This window comes from Aspergillus stella-maris (assembly GCF_047715825.1).
Source record: "Aspergillus stella-maris strain CBS 113639 unplaced genomic scaffold BDV14scaffold_19, whole genome shotgun sequence".
NCBI classification, from domain to species: Eukaryota; Fungi; Ascomycota; class Eurotiomycetes; order Eurotiales; family Aspergillaceae; genus Aspergillus; species Aspergillus stella-maris.
In genome coordinates this window covers 231,639-247,440 of record NW_027396813.1, presented here as the reverse complement: position 1 = coordinate 247,440, position 15,802 = coordinate 231,639, and the positions used below count along the sequence as shown (strand labels likewise).

Sequence of the window (15,802 nt, the reverse complement as noted above, 5' to 3'; positions counted from 1 at the left end):
TAGACCAATAAAATCAATTCTTTTTGAGTCAAACTCCAGGATCTAGATAGAAGATAAGCCCTTATCTTAGGCACGAAAATTGGAGATGCATGCTCTCCGTTCTTTCCTTCCTCAATCAACATTCACCATGGAGGCTGGCAAAGGACGAGTCTACAAGTCGAGGAAGTCGCGTCCCTGCGATGCCTGCCGTCGCCGCAAGGTCACCTGTGACATGCCCTCTGGGCCCCCTTGTCGTCGATGCAGTCGGATCGACCAGTCATGCACGTTCGAAGAGGGGCCTGGGCCGAGAAAGCGGCCAGTCGCGGGATGGAAGGTTGGCTTTCAGCAGTATCTTGAGCCAGAGATACCAGGCTTAGGAACTGATGTTCCATTAAGTCCTCTCGAGCCAATGCCACAGTTTCTGCCCTCAGTCGAGGATAACCACTTTACGTCTACTTCGACCCAAAGCCCCGCGATGAGCACTACGTCCATGGCTCAGGAAGACGAGGAGATGCACATGGCTCTTGATGGGTCTTTGGAGTTTGTTCCAGGAGCATTCACTTTTTACATCGGATCGACAGGTGTTTCGGACGTTCATCTTCTGAGTCGCGAAACCTACAACGAACAGCTACTCTCCGAACCCCGAGTGAGCGGTTTGCGATATCGTCTCATGAACCTCATGGGTTTCTCATTCAACGCAGCCGACAATACAATCTTTGGTATTACTGACCACGCCCTGCTGCACAACGCCGAGCCCAAAGTCGACGCTCGCGACGCCGCGAACGCGTGGACAGAGCTCTGGGGAATGCTGAGTCCGACAGCCGCCTGGCATCTCGTCCAGCTCTATGCCCGCTATATCGATCCTTATTATCCTATCCTAGCCCAACAACAGATTCCCTCCTCCCCGGACGCCCTCAGCAACATGCCGCTTGCCCTCCTTACCGCTATCTGCGCAACAACCCTCCCGTTCATAATGTACGACGAAGCACTCTACACCCTCCTCCTACATCCCCCATCCGCGAAAGAACTATATCGTTTATGCTGGCTCGGGATAACACAAGATTTACACGCTCCTTCACTGTCGACCCTTCAGGCCTGTCTCATTCTTCAGCAGCGCCTCCCGACAAATCTATACCTGTCTGATACCGCCTTCACCTGGAGCCTTATATCCACCGCGGTCGCAGTTGCGAATACAATAGGCCTTCATCGAGATCCTACATCCTGGTCCCTTCCACCTTGGGAGCGCCGTCTGCGCCGCCGCTTATGGTGGGGACTTTACCTGACTGAGAAATGGATCGCATTTACAAGAGGCATGCCGAGCCATATTGATGACGATGAGTTTGATGTCCCAATGCTATCAGTCTCGGACCGCGACGATTCCCTCGACCCAACAGCGGCTGTCTACCCGGAAATGCGATCGTACTTGTTCTACCTCACATCGCTTACTACTATACTTGCCGATATTCAGCGCACATATTACACTGTTAGAGCCGTCCGGCGGACAGCTTCAGACCTCGAATATTCACTAGAGGCAGCGCGGTCAACAAGGGGACAGCTGAAGGAGTGGCGAGACCACCTCCCGGATTGCTTAAAGCGCCCAAGGCCATCTACTCCTAATGGCTCCACTGAGCATGCTCGCAACATCCCGGACCTGGATGGAACAGGCTCGCTATACCTTTCATACATCGTAACCCATATGGCGCTTTTCCGCGCATTGCTTCGCCCCCTCGACACCGATCAAGCATTGATGTACACTAGTCCTGACAGCGCAAAGGCCGTAGTCAAGGGTGCGTTGCTCTGCGTCAAGGAGTTCGTAGAATTTGTTGAGAGCCTAACAGGTGTGCAGTGGAACTCTTTCTGGCACTGCTGTATGTTATTCTATCTATCTTCAGGTACAAGCATAAGAGCTAACTCACTAGCAGGGAGCCGGCCCAACTTCGCCATCGCCGGCGCATTCATGGTCCATTTACTCCACATTATAACAGGCGCCGGTCCAGGATTTACAGACGAACATATGGAGTTGCAGGCATTGATTCGTCGCTGGCGCTGGGTTAATCGTATCTCTGCTAATGGTGCGGCAGGTGTCAAAGGCTTGACCAATCTTGGTGTTTTGAAGGTTGAAACCCTACTTGGAAATCTAGCACAATGACTTAATTGGACTCTAACAAATGACGAATTCACTGTGACTATTTTTTTGATGGCGTGTAAAACAAATATTACCCATACTAGCACAAGTTCAGCATAACCCTTCCCTCATCCTTCGCACACTCCCCATCATCCTCTTCAACCAAACTCGGAACAGGAACATTCGCCAACGGCGTCAACCGAAACGCATGCCGCCGAGCTCCAGCCTTATAATCCAACGTCTGACTATGCTGCGTAACCCTCTGGTCCCAAATGACCACAGTGCCCGGCTCATACCGAACCCGACACGTAAAATCATGCCCCCGATTAATATGATCGAATAAGAACTTTAAGAGGTAATCACTCTCCTCCTCATCCCAGCCCACTATACTCTGCGTGTAACTGGAGTTCACGAATAGTGCCTTCTCGCCCGTAACCGGGTGGACTGTTACCACGGGGTGAATGGATTTTGTTATCCCGCGGCGGAGGACGGCGGAGTCGCCGTTGTCACGGATTTCGCGCATGATGGGGTTTGCGGTTGTGTGAGTTGCGCGCAGGCCTTCGAGGCGGCGCCGGAAGGAGGGGGAGAGGCGGTTGAATGCGCGGGTCATCTGCGTTTTTTTGTCAGTGATTCTTGCTAGACATGTGGGAAGGGAAAGGAAGTATAGCGTACGCTGGAAATTATGGTGTCGCCGCCTGCACCGGGCGGAGACTCGAGCATGCAGAAGAATGTTGCGCCTGGTGGTTGCGACTCAGGAGACTAGATATGGTGTGACTATTATCAGCGATTCATCTCTCCAAAGCCTTTCTTGATATGATTTGTGAATACCTGATCAACGTGGAACTGAATGGGACTCTTTCTAGCCCAGGACTTGCGAATTCTTAAATCCTCCTTTGAATCAAACACGATCACGAACTCCTCGGGCCCTTCTTTAGGATGAGGCATCCAGCCATGTTTATGCAATGGTCCGAAATGAGATGCTATTTCCTTCTGTCTCTCAAAGCCAAGATCAGTGTATTTCTGGTCGCGGAAGACGAGGCATCCTCGTTGCGCGACGAGGAGGGCGATTTCGTCGAGGCCGGAGGGGGGGAGGTCGGACTTGAACAGGTATGTTAGTTGGGTGAGACTGTGGACTGGTTGGGTTGGGAGCTCACGATTTGAACCCCTTGGAGTTCTGTTCCGCAGTGTGGGCTTAGTTCGATGATTTTCGTGGCGTCTTTCAATAGGTTGGGGAATGTTGGATCTGCTCTGTGCCCTGGGTCTTGGTGTTCGAAGGGGCCGACGGGGATGACTTTTTCGAGGGGGTCGTAGTGCGCTGTAAGTTTCGTTGTTAGCTGTCCAAACCTCTATAAGGCGCATTGAATGTGTGATGCGTACGGAGGTACTCCGGGTATTTGGGACCTGAGTCCTGCATTTCCTCTGTTGAGATAGCCATTGTGGTTTGGTATACTAGATGCTCCTGTCGTCCTGAGCACTTGACTGATAGCCAGGCCAAACAATTCGAGTTATATAGCCATGAAGAGCATTCAAGTATACTGTCGTACGATCTTGGAATGCACCAAGTCGGCTATCAATATCCTTGGTAGATAGAGACGCCTTGGCCATAGTTGGAGTAGTTCAATACACTTGGCCGCTCCCCCGCGCGGCCAGCTTAGCGTGGTTCCAGATATCTATCTCCACGCGACTATCTCTGACACTATGAATGAATAGTGGATCTGCTATCTTATCTTGGCTTGCAGGATCAGTTCCAGATAATGTAGGGATAAGTCGAGATAACAACATTTTTCATAAAGCTGGACTTTGTCCAGCGAGGTCTCTGGTCATTGCAATTACTAAACGTACATCGACATGGACAAGGAAGCTGTTGAGGAGACTACCAGCACGCCGGCCCCTACTGCTGGCGCCGCTGTCAAGGCTGTGAAGGCTGGAGATCAAGATGTGGACATTGCGGCACAGATTATCGCAGATTATGGCGAGGAGATGAGTGATGGCTGGTCGAAGGAGGAAGAAAAGAAACTTATGCGGAGGGTCGATTGGCGACTTATCCCTGTCGTAAGTCCCAGGCAGCCTTCCAATTCCTTATAGTAACACTAACAAGATTGACAGCTCTTCGTCTGCGCGACCCTGTCCGGCCTCGACAAAACCGCCATTTCCGCAGCTGCAATCTACAACCTCCGTGATGATCTCAATCTTTCTGGCTCACAATACTCCTGGGTTGGATCGGCACCCTTCTTCGGCGGGTTGGCGTTCATGGGACCAGCAGCGTATTGTCTTCAGCGCCTACCCTCCGTCCCCTTCTTCGCATTCAATGTCCTGTGCTGGGGTATAATGGAGATGTGTATGGCGACCTGTACATCCTTTGGCGGACTATTCGTCTGCCGGTTCCTTCTCGGTGGCTTCGAAGCGCTTCTTATCCCCGCCGTGACCTTAATTGTGTCCATGTGGTATAGGCCTGAGGAACAGCCGAAACGGAACAGTATCATCCTCAACGTTATCGCGCCGATCCTAAACGGTTTCATCGCCTGGGTATGCGGGTACCACTCTGGTTCTTTCGCGACGTGGAAAATTATCTTTCTCCTCCTCGGATCCGTGACGACCGTGTGGGCAGCCGTGGTCTACTTCTTCCTTCCGAACAACCCCCTCGACGCTGCTTGGTTGTCCCAACGCGAAAAATACATCATCATCCAACGAAAGTCATCCGATAATACCGGCGTCGAAGCAAAGGGAATTAAGAAAGAGCAAATCCTTGAAGCCGTGCTCGACGTCAAATCGTGGCTTATCTGGTTCGCTATCATTGCTTTGCAAGTTCCTAATGGCGGATTGACGACATTCAATACTCTGATCATTTCGGGACTTGGCTTTAACTCGCTTGAGACGAGTCTTCTGGCTATGCCGCCTGGTGCGATGAGTACGCTGTCTGGTATTCTCCTGTCATTCTTGGCTGCTGGGACGAGGAAGTATAGAACGCCTTTGGTGGCGGTGTCTATTCTTCTTCCGTTGTTGGGCGCGGTTCTTTGTTATGCGTTACCGAGGGATAATCTTGCTGGGCAGCTGGTTGGGTTGTATATCTTATAGTGAGTCTTTACGATTGACCGAAAAAGCATAGAGTGGACACTAACGGATACTTAGCACTTACTGGGCACCATACGTTACTCTCGTCTCTGTATACCAAGCCAACATCGCTGGCCATACCAAGAAGTAAGCCTTACCTCCCTTGTCCATCCCAATTCACCACTAACAACTGGCCAGAAACGTCCTATACGCATGGTTCTACATAGCCTGGGCCATCGGAAATATTATTGGCCCACAAACCTTCCGCGAGAACCAGGCCCCCGCATACACAGGCGGAACAGTGGCTATGATCGTGTGCTATGGTGTAGCTATTGCTATGATCAGTACATATGGCCTACTTTGTCATCGGGAGAACAAGCGGAGGGAGAAAATAGATGTTGCTGTTGGCGAACAGGATTGGCTTGATTTGACGGATGGGAAGAATATGGGTTTTCGGTATACCACTTAGATTGAGACTTTATAGATCGTCAATACTGACCTGTTTGCCCTACAATCTTTGTCATTGGAATGGTCAAGGCTATTGAGGAATGCTGATTGCGGAGTCAAGCCGTTGGCTAATGAATATATATATTTGATGTAATGTAAAAACCAGAGATGGGATTGCATAAATGGGCAGACACCACAAATCGCACGAGCAATCACTGACAGAACCAGCCAGAGGATGTTAGACCTGAGTATCTCGTCAAAATGCTCGTTATATCGAGGAGGGTGGCTAGTCCCAAGGAAGGAGCGACCCACCGATATCGGGTCCCAAAAGGGAAATTACAAGGGCGCGACAAGATCACGTGATAATGACTCTTCCCCAGAGTTTACTCCAACTTTTCGTTTCCCACCGTCAGCAAGGGTCAAGCATCAATCGGCGTTACACCTGTATGATGCCAACTGACGGCTTGCAATGTCTTCGAGATGCGTCGCTTACCGAGGAGATCTTGTTAGGTGCGAATTTGGGCACGTTGATAGGCCCAGGGTCGGATAAACCGAAATCTGTCGCAGCGCAAGTGTTGGACGATGACTTGAATTCATTGTACTACAACGACGAAGTGTCAGACCAGCGTGGAGGTAACAATCTGATAATATCTACTGCCGCATCCCGTAATGCCAGTGGACCCAGTCTCGACCAGAAAGAAGGGTTGTCTCGGAGATCTGGTGCGACATGGATGGCAGCAGTGAACGTCTTGAAGAGATGGTTCGACCAGCATCGTGATGCCCCTTATCCATCAAAACAGGATAAAACGGCTCTTTCAGAGCAGTCAGGCCTTTCAGTGGCCCAGGTTTCAACATGGTTCGCGAATACTCGACGACGACGCAGATTCAGACCAGTCAGCTCGTTTCCTTCCTCGCGGCCGATTGAGATCAGCCGACCAACACCGAAGGAAGCAATCTTCATGAGCCCATTGGAGCGCTGGAGAAACTCACCTCCCGAAGCTGAGGCTGCGTCGTTTGATGCTATCATGGGTGCAGTGGCTGAGAACAATCTTCTTGAACAGTATCCAACACTCAATACTTCCGAGCTCTCGACACCGAGCGATGTGAGATCCCGCGCTTCCTCTAACGCCTCTGGATCGGCTGTGTCCCATACATCAGTATCCTCGGTTCCAAGTGTCGGGTCCCATAGTTCCAACGGCTCTTTCAATCAATTTTACGTTGCAGATATACCCCAAAGGCGACGTCGCAGAAAGCGAATAGCCGCGTCCAATAAACCCACACAACGACCTGCAGCAGACCCAAGACCCTATCAGTGCACATTCTGTACAGACACCTTCCGCACAAAATACGACTGGACGAGGCACGAGAAAACGTTACATCTGTCGCTCGAAAGCTACACCTGCTGTCCGGGTGAACCAACCTACCCTGATTCTGATGGTGGACAGCGGTGCGTATTTTGTGATCACCATGATCTGTCGGAAAGCCATATCGAATCCCACTCCTACGCCAGATGCAAGGAGAAACCAGAGGTACTTCGAACATTTTACCGCAAAGACCACCTCATGCAACACCTGCGTCTGGTTCACGGAGTCAATCAACTATCCCCTGGTATGGAAACCTGGAAGGCGCAAACTGACAACATCAAATCCAGATGCGGTCTATGCGATGAAAATTTTGGTTCATGGTCGGCACGCAACGAGCACATTGCTGAGCACTTCCGCAATGGAGCCCTGATGAAGGACTGGCGAGGTTCTAGAGGGCTCGACCCTGCGGTTGCATTATCTACCGAGAACGCCATGCCCCCGTACCTGATCGGATGGGAATCTCTTGCACCGGATCCCTTCAGCGCTTCATTGCAGACAGGTGGCTTCGAAGGCTTCGCGGACAGCGCCATTGCCGCCATGCCGATCCAAAGCGCTGCGAAACCATCCCCATTCGCATACTTTACGGTCCAGCTCAGCAAATTCGTCCGAGGAGCGCAAAGCACGAATGACGTGATCACCGACGACAATCTGCAGCGAGCGGCGCGTCGCATCGTCTATGGCGATGAGGACCCCTGGAATCAGACGCCCGCTGATAACTCGGAATGGCTCACTATGTTTAAGCAAGCAATGGGACTGGACTGTCCAAATACAACGGTCGCCAACTCCCCATCCCTGCTTTGCGCTCACGAAATCAATGACTTTCTACCACTTTTCTCAGCAGGCCCGTGGGCTCCATGGAGCATGCTGAATCTCGATCCTGATGGCACACACAATGCCGACCAAATGGCAGCCTACATGGATTGGTCCTTGAAGAGTCCAGACGACCTTGCCGAATTTCGACAATATTGTGCCGATGATATGTATCCTGAATTGCCAGCGGACACCACCGCTGCTTCTATTCCTACAAGCCTTCACAACGCAGACTGGATAGCAGAAAGCCTCACCGTGGCATGCGGTGAGCAACCAGCCGCTGCCGATTTCTCGCCTTCCGTGTCACCAGCAGATATCTTCTTTCCAAATTGTTTTGGAGATGTCTGAGCAATCTTGATGTATGGCGCACCCGAAAGTCCGAGATACAACCAACTCTAACTGTATCAACGCGAGCTGCGATCAAATCTGGTCACAATACCGAGTACACGCGATCCTGTTGACGCGTAACTAATCGCAGGATGGAGAGCTCCTTCATCGTGTGATGTAATGGAAGGCGGCGGTCCTCGTAAGACCTGAACCAGCGCTTAGGACTTTCGTTCGCATCGACCAGTAAAGGCCCGATAACACTAAGGAGGATGTAGTTGTACGTGAGCTTGGGTCCGAAAAAGAAGTCCCTGCGTTCAGCGCCGAGGAGTACTAGCCGCTCCTTGATGTCATGATAACGGCAATCACTCGTCGTTATCAATGGTTGTAAACATCCTGTATCACATGTGTTTATCAGCCTGGGACGCGTTTCTTATCACTATCACAACTCCGACGCTGATCGGAGCGCCGTTGGAGAATTGGAGTAGCAAGCAAACACCGCGATAAGCTCCGCAGAGGGGTTAACCACACCAATTTTATAACTTTATTACCCAGCAAGGTGCCGATTAATTCTATCTACACCACTTAAGGGCCATCTTCATACAGTTATAATTGAAATGCCTGAAGCCTACTACTCCCACCCCGACTATGGGTATGCCCGTGACTTTGTTGGATACGGTGAACAGGGTCTGAAGCTTCGGTGGCCCAATAACGCGAAAATCGCAGTATCATTCGTGATTAACTATGAAGAGGTACGTTGCACCTCTCCTTCCGATTCCACGCCGCGATTCTAAACAAATTGAATAGGGCGGCGAACGCTCGGTGCTCGAAGGCGACGGCGTATCAGAAACAAACTTGCGCGAAAATCCAACGGGCCCTCAAAGCATCAACGAGCGCAACTACAATGCCGAGAGTGAATACGAATATGGCAGTCGTGCGGGGTGGTGGCGTCTATATCGCCTGTTCACCAAGCACAACATGAAGGTCACAATCTACGGTGTCGCGCGGGCACTCGAGCATAACCCTGATGCTGCCAATCGCTCGGTTGAGGCTGGCTGGGATGTTGCGTCGCAGTATGTTCTCTTTATCTGTCGTGAAGGGATAATGACTGACCAGAGTGGATGAATAGCGCACACCGGTGGGTCAACTACCACGACTTCTCAATTGAAAAGGAAAAAGACTACATCCGCAAGGCTGTCACCAGCTTAAAGAGTCTCACTGGCTACGCCCCCAAGGGTTGGTACTACGGTCGCCCCAGTCCTCACAGTCGAACTCTTGTCCCACAGGTATACGAGGAAATGGGTGAAGAGCTCGTTTGGGCAAGCGACACCTACGCCGATGACGTTCCCTACTGGACGGACCTCGCCCACGAGCGTGACTCGCCAAATCCAAAGGGGTGTCTTATGGTTCCCTACAGCTACGACAATAATGACTTCAAGTTCCATGTTCCAGGCTCTGGCTTTCGTGACCCCGGTGGCTTCTTGGAGCACTTGAAGAATGCATTCGATGTGCTTTATGAGGAGGGTGAAGAGGGGAGTCCCAAGATGATGACGATCGGGTTACACTGTAGGATTATCGGACGACCTGGACGATTCAAGGCACTGCAGGAATTTGTCGAGTACATTGCTGCCAAGGAGAGTGTATGGGTAGCTACGCGCACAGAGATCGCCGAGTCGTTTAGGGAGCAGTTTCCTTACAAGAAGGGCGTTCTCGCGCAGGCCGCTTAATGCCATCAATGACACCATGGACCATTTTGTACATAGCATAGCGTAATAGCAGCAGCCAAGCCAGCACATGCAATCGGACATCCGGCACTAGAGTCCTCACACCACTCTTGGCTTCACAAACAACCTTATCAAATTCGGACCTCCGACCTCGTGAAGAACGATAACGCGACTAGATATACATGTTATCAACCATCCCCATTCGTAGAAAAATCGCCCAGCCTAGACTGATAGCTTATCGCTCCTGCAGCTAGGGAACGCTGATAATGAAGCTGTATATGAGCGACAGCTCTTGCATGCCCGCCGTCGGACTACGCTGGCCGTTTGCAAGGTAGCCTAATATTGGACATCCACAGGACGTCGAGCAATATGTCAAGCGCAACACGCCGCTTCATAAACTTCATCCAAACAGACGAAGCGCCCGAGAACCACCAGGCGCTCGGAAAGGGTCGATTCTCCAATCGCGACTTGGAACCAACGTATCCTGAGGAACGCACTTGGACATGGTATAATCTGCCGCTTTACTGGTTTTCTGTTGCGTTTGGGGCGACGGGGTGGAATGTTGCTGCTTCGCTTGTTGCGACGGGTTTGGTATGTTTACCTATTATTCAACTGAAGGTTTTTTTAATGTCAGTGATATGGAGGTGCTGATTATGTGTGCAGAGATGGGATCAGGCGTTCATATCATGTTGCCTTGGCTCTTTCATTGCGGCGGCTGCGGTAACGGGGATGGCGAGGCCTGGGGCTGTATACCATATTGGCTTGTACGTGCCACCGGCAGCTCTTCCTCTATTCTACATCCACTGACAGATATGTGATCGAAGCCCCGTCCTAGCCCGCTCCTCCTTCGGCCTCTACGGCTCCTATTTCTTCATCTTCCTCCGTGCAGTTGTTTGCATCATCTGGTACGGGATCCAGACATACTATGGCGCGAATCTGCTCGCTTTGATGTTAAGGTGTATGTTCGGGTATAAGTGGACTGATTTCGCGAACTCGTTGCCTGCAAGCGCGGATGTCACGAGTCAACAGTTGCTTTGTTTCTTTTTGGTTTGGATGTTGGAGTTGCCTTTCGTATGTTTTTCCTTTTCATTTCACGTCGACATTGTTTGAGGGTGTTATACTGATTGTGAGCGCGGGTATAGTGTTTTGTCCACCCCACGAAAATCCACTGGCTCTTCAGTATCAAGGGCGTCGTCATGCCCTTCGTCACATTCGGCCTGTTCGGATGGTGTATCGCGCACGGCGCAGGAATCAGCAGTCTATCTCTCGCGAACGAAACAACCAGTACATCAGGCAGCAACCTCGGATGGGCAGTCATGGACGGAATCAACGTGATTATGGGCAGCTTGTCACCAATGCTAGTGAATCAACCCGATCTAGCGCGATACTGCAAGGCTCCTAGAGACGCAGGCTGGCCCCAAGGCGCAGCAGTCTTCGTATCCAAAGTCATCGTGTTCTTCCTGGGGCTCGCATCGACGGCATCAATCCAGGGTGCGTGGGGCACAGCGTACTGGAATATCTGGGATCTACTTGAGGCGATTCTCGATCACTACTGGACTCCCGCGAGTCGCACAGCGGTATGGATAGTCGCGTTCAGCTTCATGGTCTCGCAGTTCGGGACGAATTTTGGTGGGAATAGTATACCCTTTGGAGCTGATATGACGGGTCTCTTTCCGCGATTTTTGACGATAAGAAGAGGGCAGATTCTTTGTGCTGTGCTTGGGATCGCGGTTGTTCCTTGGAAATTGCTTGCGAATGCGAGTGCGTTTTTGAGCTTTCTGGGGAGCTATAATATTTTCATGGCGCCGCTGTGTGCGGTATGTTTTATTCCTCCCCTTACTTTCCTGCGACTCGGTTGGGTTGTGCTAATGAACATGGCCGGCAGATTATAATCATCGACTACATCTCCCGCCGCGGCAACATCCACATTCCCAGTCTATACAATACCTCCAAAACAAGCCTCTACTGGTTCTGGTCTGGCGCAAACTACATCGCTGTCTTCGCGTGGATCTGCGGTGTCGCGCTAGGTCTACCAGGACTAGTAGGCGAATACCAGCCTCAATCCGTGAACAGCGCCGCGAAAAATATGTTCAAGATGGGGTGGATATTGACGTTTGTTGTTGCGGGTGTGGTATACGCGGTGTTGTTCCAGGTCGGGAAGATTAGAGGGTTTTTGGCGGATCTGCAGGTTAAGGGGTGGGAGTATCTTGGTAAGGATGGAAGAGACGGATACCTTGACGGAGAAAGGGAAGTTGTAGAAGGCGTGGTTGTATCGGAGGTCCCGACGCCCAAGGGGGAAATGACCGTTGGAGACGTGGAGAAGGGTGATAAGGAGAGTGTTTGATACTTTGATCATTAGCAGGTGGCGTATCTGTCTGCCTATCAATGACTTATCGAGCTTGAACCCCTCCTGCCTATCATGGACCACAATTGGAGATCGGAAGTCCTCCGAATTATATATACTAATTCACCCCGCATGTTCCAATTCCCCTGGCAAACACCACAATCCCTTAACAATTGTCACCATGGAACCCAACAGACTAACAGCCACCGAAGCCCTAGAGGCCATAAAATCCAACAAACTAACCGTAGAAACCTACGTGAATTCCCTCCTCTCCCGAATCGATTCCCGCGATAGCAAAGTGAAAGCATGGGCGTACCTAAACCGCGACCTGGTGCTCGAGCAAGCGCGCAAACTCGATGCGATCCCTGAAGATCAGCGCGGTCCACTTCATGGCGTCGCGATCGGTGTCAAGGATGTTATTTATACGAAGGATATGCCAACCGAGCATAACTCGCCGCTTTACAAGGATAGTCTTGTCCCTGTTGATGCGGCGAGTATTGCGATTTTGAGGGCTGCGGGGGCGGTTATTCTCGGTAAGAACAACCAACCCCCCGGCACCCGGCCGGTACTGCCCCTGGGCGTGGTTACCGGGTACTGATGAGCGACAGGCAAAACAACAACCACCGAATTCGCAAGTACAGTGCAAGGTCCCGCAACAATAAACCCTCATTCCACCGAGACGACCGGAATCCGCACACCAGGCGGATCATCCTCTGGTTCCGGCGCCGCGGTAGCGGATTTCCAGGTCCCGTTGTCGCTTGGTACACAGACGGGTGGAAGTACGATTCGACCTGGCTCATTCAATGGAATTTATGCGTTCAAGCCGACGTGGGGTGTTGTTAGTCGGGAGGGACAGAAGGTTTACTCTCTGACGCTCGATACGATTGGGTTGTTTGGGCGGTGCGCTGAGGACTTGAAGTTGCTTGCTGGTGTTTTGGGTGTGAAGGATGATGACCTTCCTACATTTAAGGGGCTGAAGGGCGCAAAGTTCGGTCTTGTGAAGAGCCCCGTCTGGGATCAAGCAGGGAAGGGTACACTCGCCGCAATTGAGGAGACCCAAGAACTGCTCAAGGCGCACGGTGCAACCGTGGAGGAAGTCACACTCCCTTCGGAATTCAACAGTATGCCCGACTGGCACGCCAAAATCATGGCCGCTGACGGGCGCGTTGCGTTCCTGTCAGAGTACCGCACCGACAAGGCGAAACTGCAAGACTTCCTTGTGGGGCACGTCGAGAATGTCAAGGGGTACACGAACAAAGAGACACTCGCGGCATTTGATGGTGTCGCAGGCTTACGACCTGTTATTGATAAGATTGCGAATGGGTATGATGCGCTTTTGACACCAAGTGTGCCTGATGAGGCTCCGCCGGGGATTGAGAGTACGGGGAGTGCGGCGTTTAATGGGATGTGGACTGTAAGTCGCTTCTACTAAACATATATGATGGTGGAAGTTGGCTAACAAACTTGAAAGGCCCTACATGTACCCGTGGTGAATATTCCGGGTTTCAAGGGTGATCATGGGTTGCCGATTGGCGTGTCGCTGGTTGCTGCCCGGCATCAAGACGAGCATCTTCTTGAGGTCGCTAAGGAGGTCGGGAAGCTATTTGGTGAAGAGGGTGGATGGAAGTCAGCCTTGTAAATAAATCCGTCAAACATGGATGAATGACAATATTACATTGCCTGCACGAATTCTATACCTACCTGGAGTTCATTCTTTTGCGCGGACTGTTGTACGGTATACCCGCCCTCGGCTAAACTGGTGCGTTGCGAGCCTAGCCGGTACCCACCTTACCCCGATGAGTGCCCTTCCAATGCCACATGACGACTGTAAACAAAAATGCGATATTTACGCCGAAAGAAATGCAGACGATGAGTGAGAATTCCGCGCGCCCATGAGGCTCCCCGAGTACCAGAGCCGGGCCGACCCACTCTGTGATAGCCGGCAATAGCCTATTGCCCCCGGCTTCCCGAACCTTAGCTTAAACACCCTTCGGCGACCCGTGTATAGCACGAGGGTTAGGCTACGCAGTACAATAATTTAATTCCGGCATCTTGAAGGTTTCTCAGATATAAAGTATGTTGCTGTCCGTGGTTGCAGCACTCCCCATCACTCAAACAACCTCAACGTCAAGAGCATTAGAAACAATAATTCTGTGACGAACGCAACCAACACAACGCCATGCAAAACATCGTGATCATCGGCACCGGCTTCGCAGGCCTTTGGTCCGCTCTGTCCGCAAAGCGCCTGATTAATCTCCACAATGCGCAAGACAGTATCACCGTGACCGTCATCTCGCCGGAACCACACCTCGTCATGCGCCCGCGCCTCTACGAAGCGAATGCGAAGGATATGAAGACGCCTCTAACACCCCTACTCGAACAATCTGCAATCAATTTTGAACAAGGCACCGTCTCCGCAATCAATGCCTCCGACAAGACTGTTACTCTTCAGAACGGTGACAATGTACCCTATGACAGACTTGTCCTCGCAGCCGGAAGCCGTCTCAAACAGCCGCGGATCCCCGGTCTAGCAGAGCATTCATTCAGCATTGATACATTGGCTGATGCGTCAGCATTCGAAAGACATTTGAAGAATCTTGCTTCTCTCCCCTCCACCGCAGCGCGAAACACTGCTGTTGTTGTCGGCGGCGGGTTCACCGGGATAGAAGTGGCGGCTGAGCTTCCCTCACGACTTTGCAGCATTTTGGGGAATGACCAAGACATCCGAGTCATCGTCGTTGAACAAGCGAGCGAGATTGGACCAGAGCTCGGCCCCGGTCCACGACCTGTCATTCTCACAGCACTACAAACCTCGGGTGTAGAAATGACACTCGGCGCTGGTCTTGCAGGTATCGATGCGGAGGGCGTGATGCTCTCGACAGGAGAGCGTATACCGTCCTTGACTGTCCTGTGGACTGCTGGTGTTGAGGCAAGCCCGCTTGCTGCGCAGGTTCCGGGTGAGAAGGACAGGCTTGGTCGCGTTATTGTTGACGCCTTCCTCCGTGCGCCTGAGGTAGACGATGTAATTGTCACCGGCGACGCGGCATCCGCATCAACTGACGACGCCGGCCATGACACTCTAATGTCCTGCCAACACGCGATACCTATGGGAAAGTTCGCTGGGTATAATGCAGCGGCAGGGTTACTCCGCCTGGAGCTCAAGAGATATAAACAAGAGTACTACGGAACATGCCTTGATCTTGGCCAGTGGGGAGCGGTTGTCTCGGAAGGATGGGATAGAAAGGTGATGTACTCCGGTGCTGAGACGAAGAAGATCAAGCAGTGGGTTAATGGGACTGTTATTTATCCGCCGGTTGATGCGGAAGAGGCGCTGAATAAGGCGGATCCGGAGTTGGAGACTGTTACTTTGGCTTGATTATTGTTCGTAATAGGATGCGGTGATTTTAGAGGCGGACTTTGCACGAGGAACTGTGTTTCTTAGACTATTTCGTATAGAGAATGATTATGCTGATTTCCTACAATTCCTACATTCACATCCACATGGTTGATGTTATTGACAGAGGCCCTAGGGACTGTGGGAATTTCCACATCCGTACAGTTAGCCAGCTGCTGATCTGTGACATCTCTATGCAACGTGATTGGTTGTGTTCGTATGCCTCTGGTGGCTTAGCCA

The 15,802-nt window shown here is 51.5% G+C and overlaps 8 protein-coding genes across 8 annotated transcripts; 7 read left to right on the top strand and 1 right to left on the bottom strand.

The window, feature by feature from the left end:
- Positions 1-127: 127 nt before the first annotated feature.
- BDV14DRAFT_198937 (Zn(II)2Cys6 transcription factor) lies at positions 128-2,128 on the top strand (the record flags this gene model as incomplete). Its single annotated transcript, XM_073773104.1, has 2 exons — positions 128-1,847; positions 1,902-2,128. 2 exons carry the CDS (start codon positions 128-130, stop codon positions 2,126-2,128), a joined length of 1,947 nt encoding a protein of 648 aa, XP_073629445.1.
- A 76-nt stretch (positions 2,129-2,204) lies between these two features.
- BDV14DRAFT_188960 (TauD/TfdA dioxygenase family protein) lies at positions 2,205-3,539 on the bottom strand (the record flags this gene model as incomplete). The annotated part of the gene is made up of 5 exons (XM_073771136.1): positions 2,205-2,714; positions 2,777-2,863; positions 2,933-3,202; positions 3,259-3,419; positions 3,482-3,539. 5 exons carry the CDS (start codon positions 3,537-3,539, stop codon positions 2,205-2,207), a joined length of 1,086 nt encoding a protein of 361 aa, XP_073629444.1.
- Positions 3,540-3,952: 413 nt separating this feature from the next.
- On the top strand, positions 3,953-5,624 carry BDV14DRAFT_198935 (allantoate permease; the record flags this gene model as incomplete). Its single annotated transcript, XM_073773103.1, has 4 exons — positions 3,953-4,156; positions 4,211-5,178; positions 5,234-5,302; positions 5,354-5,624. 4 exons carry the CDS (start codon positions 3,953-3,955, stop codon positions 5,622-5,624), a joined length of 1,512 nt encoding a protein of 503 aa, XP_073629443.1.
- Positions 5,625-6,333: 709 nt separating this feature from the next.
- BDV14DRAFT_188958 (uncharacterized protein) lies at positions 6,334-8,124 on the top strand (the record flags this gene model as incomplete). The annotated part of the gene is made up of 2 exons (XM_073771135.1): positions 6,334-7,726; positions 7,805-8,124. The coding sequence occupies 2 exons, from the start codon at positions 6,334-6,336 to the stop codon at positions 8,122-8,124; spliced, it is 1,713 nt and encodes a 570-aa protein (XP_073629442.1).
- Positions 8,125-8,421: 297 nt separating this feature from the next.
- BDV14DRAFT_39216 (uncharacterized protein) lies at positions 8,422-9,925 on the top strand. The gene is made up of 3 exons (XM_073776676.1): positions 8,422-8,852; positions 8,908-9,173; positions 9,230-9,925. Exons 1-3 carry the CDS (start codon positions 8,718-8,720, stop codon positions 9,825-9,827), a joined length of 999 nt encoding a protein of 332 aa, XP_073629441.1. The 5' UTR covers positions 8,422-8,717; the 3' UTR covers positions 9,828-9,925.
- Positions 9,926-10,062: 137 nt separating this feature from the next.
- BDV14DRAFT_208048 (nucleobase cation symporter-1 family protein) lies at positions 10,063-12,168 on the top strand (the record flags this gene model as incomplete). The annotated part of the gene is made up of 5 exons (XM_073775314.1): positions 10,063-10,415; positions 10,488-10,588; positions 10,649-10,895; positions 10,967-11,641; positions 11,710-12,168. Exons 1-5 carry the CDS (start codon positions 10,194-10,196, stop codon positions 12,166-12,168), a joined length of 1,704 nt encoding a protein of 567 aa, XP_073629440.1. The 5' UTR covers positions 10,063-10,193.
- A 164-nt stretch (positions 12,169-12,332) lies between these two features.
- Positions 12,333-13,915, top strand: BDV14DRAFT_208045 (amidase). Its single transcript, XM_073775313.1, has 3 exons — positions 12,333-12,701; positions 12,777-13,582; positions 13,640-13,915. The coding sequence occupies exons 1-3, from the start codon at positions 12,350-12,352 to the stop codon at positions 13,805-13,807; spliced, it is 1,326 nt and encodes a 441-aa protein (XP_073629439.1). The 5' UTR covers positions 12,333-12,349; the 3' UTR covers positions 13,808-13,915.
- Positions 13,916-14,199: 284 nt separating this feature from the next.
- On the top strand, positions 14,200-15,544 carry BDV14DRAFT_208041 (NAD(P)/FAD-dependent oxidoreductase; the record flags this gene model as incomplete). The annotated part of the gene is made up of 1 exon (XM_073775312.1): positions 14,200-15,544. The coding sequence occupies exon 1, from the start codon at positions 14,348-14,350 to the stop codon at positions 15,542-15,544; it is 1,197 nt and encodes a 398-aa protein (XP_073629438.1). The 5' UTR covers positions 14,200-14,347.
- Between the last annotated feature and the right edge of the window lie 258 nt (positions 15,545-15,802).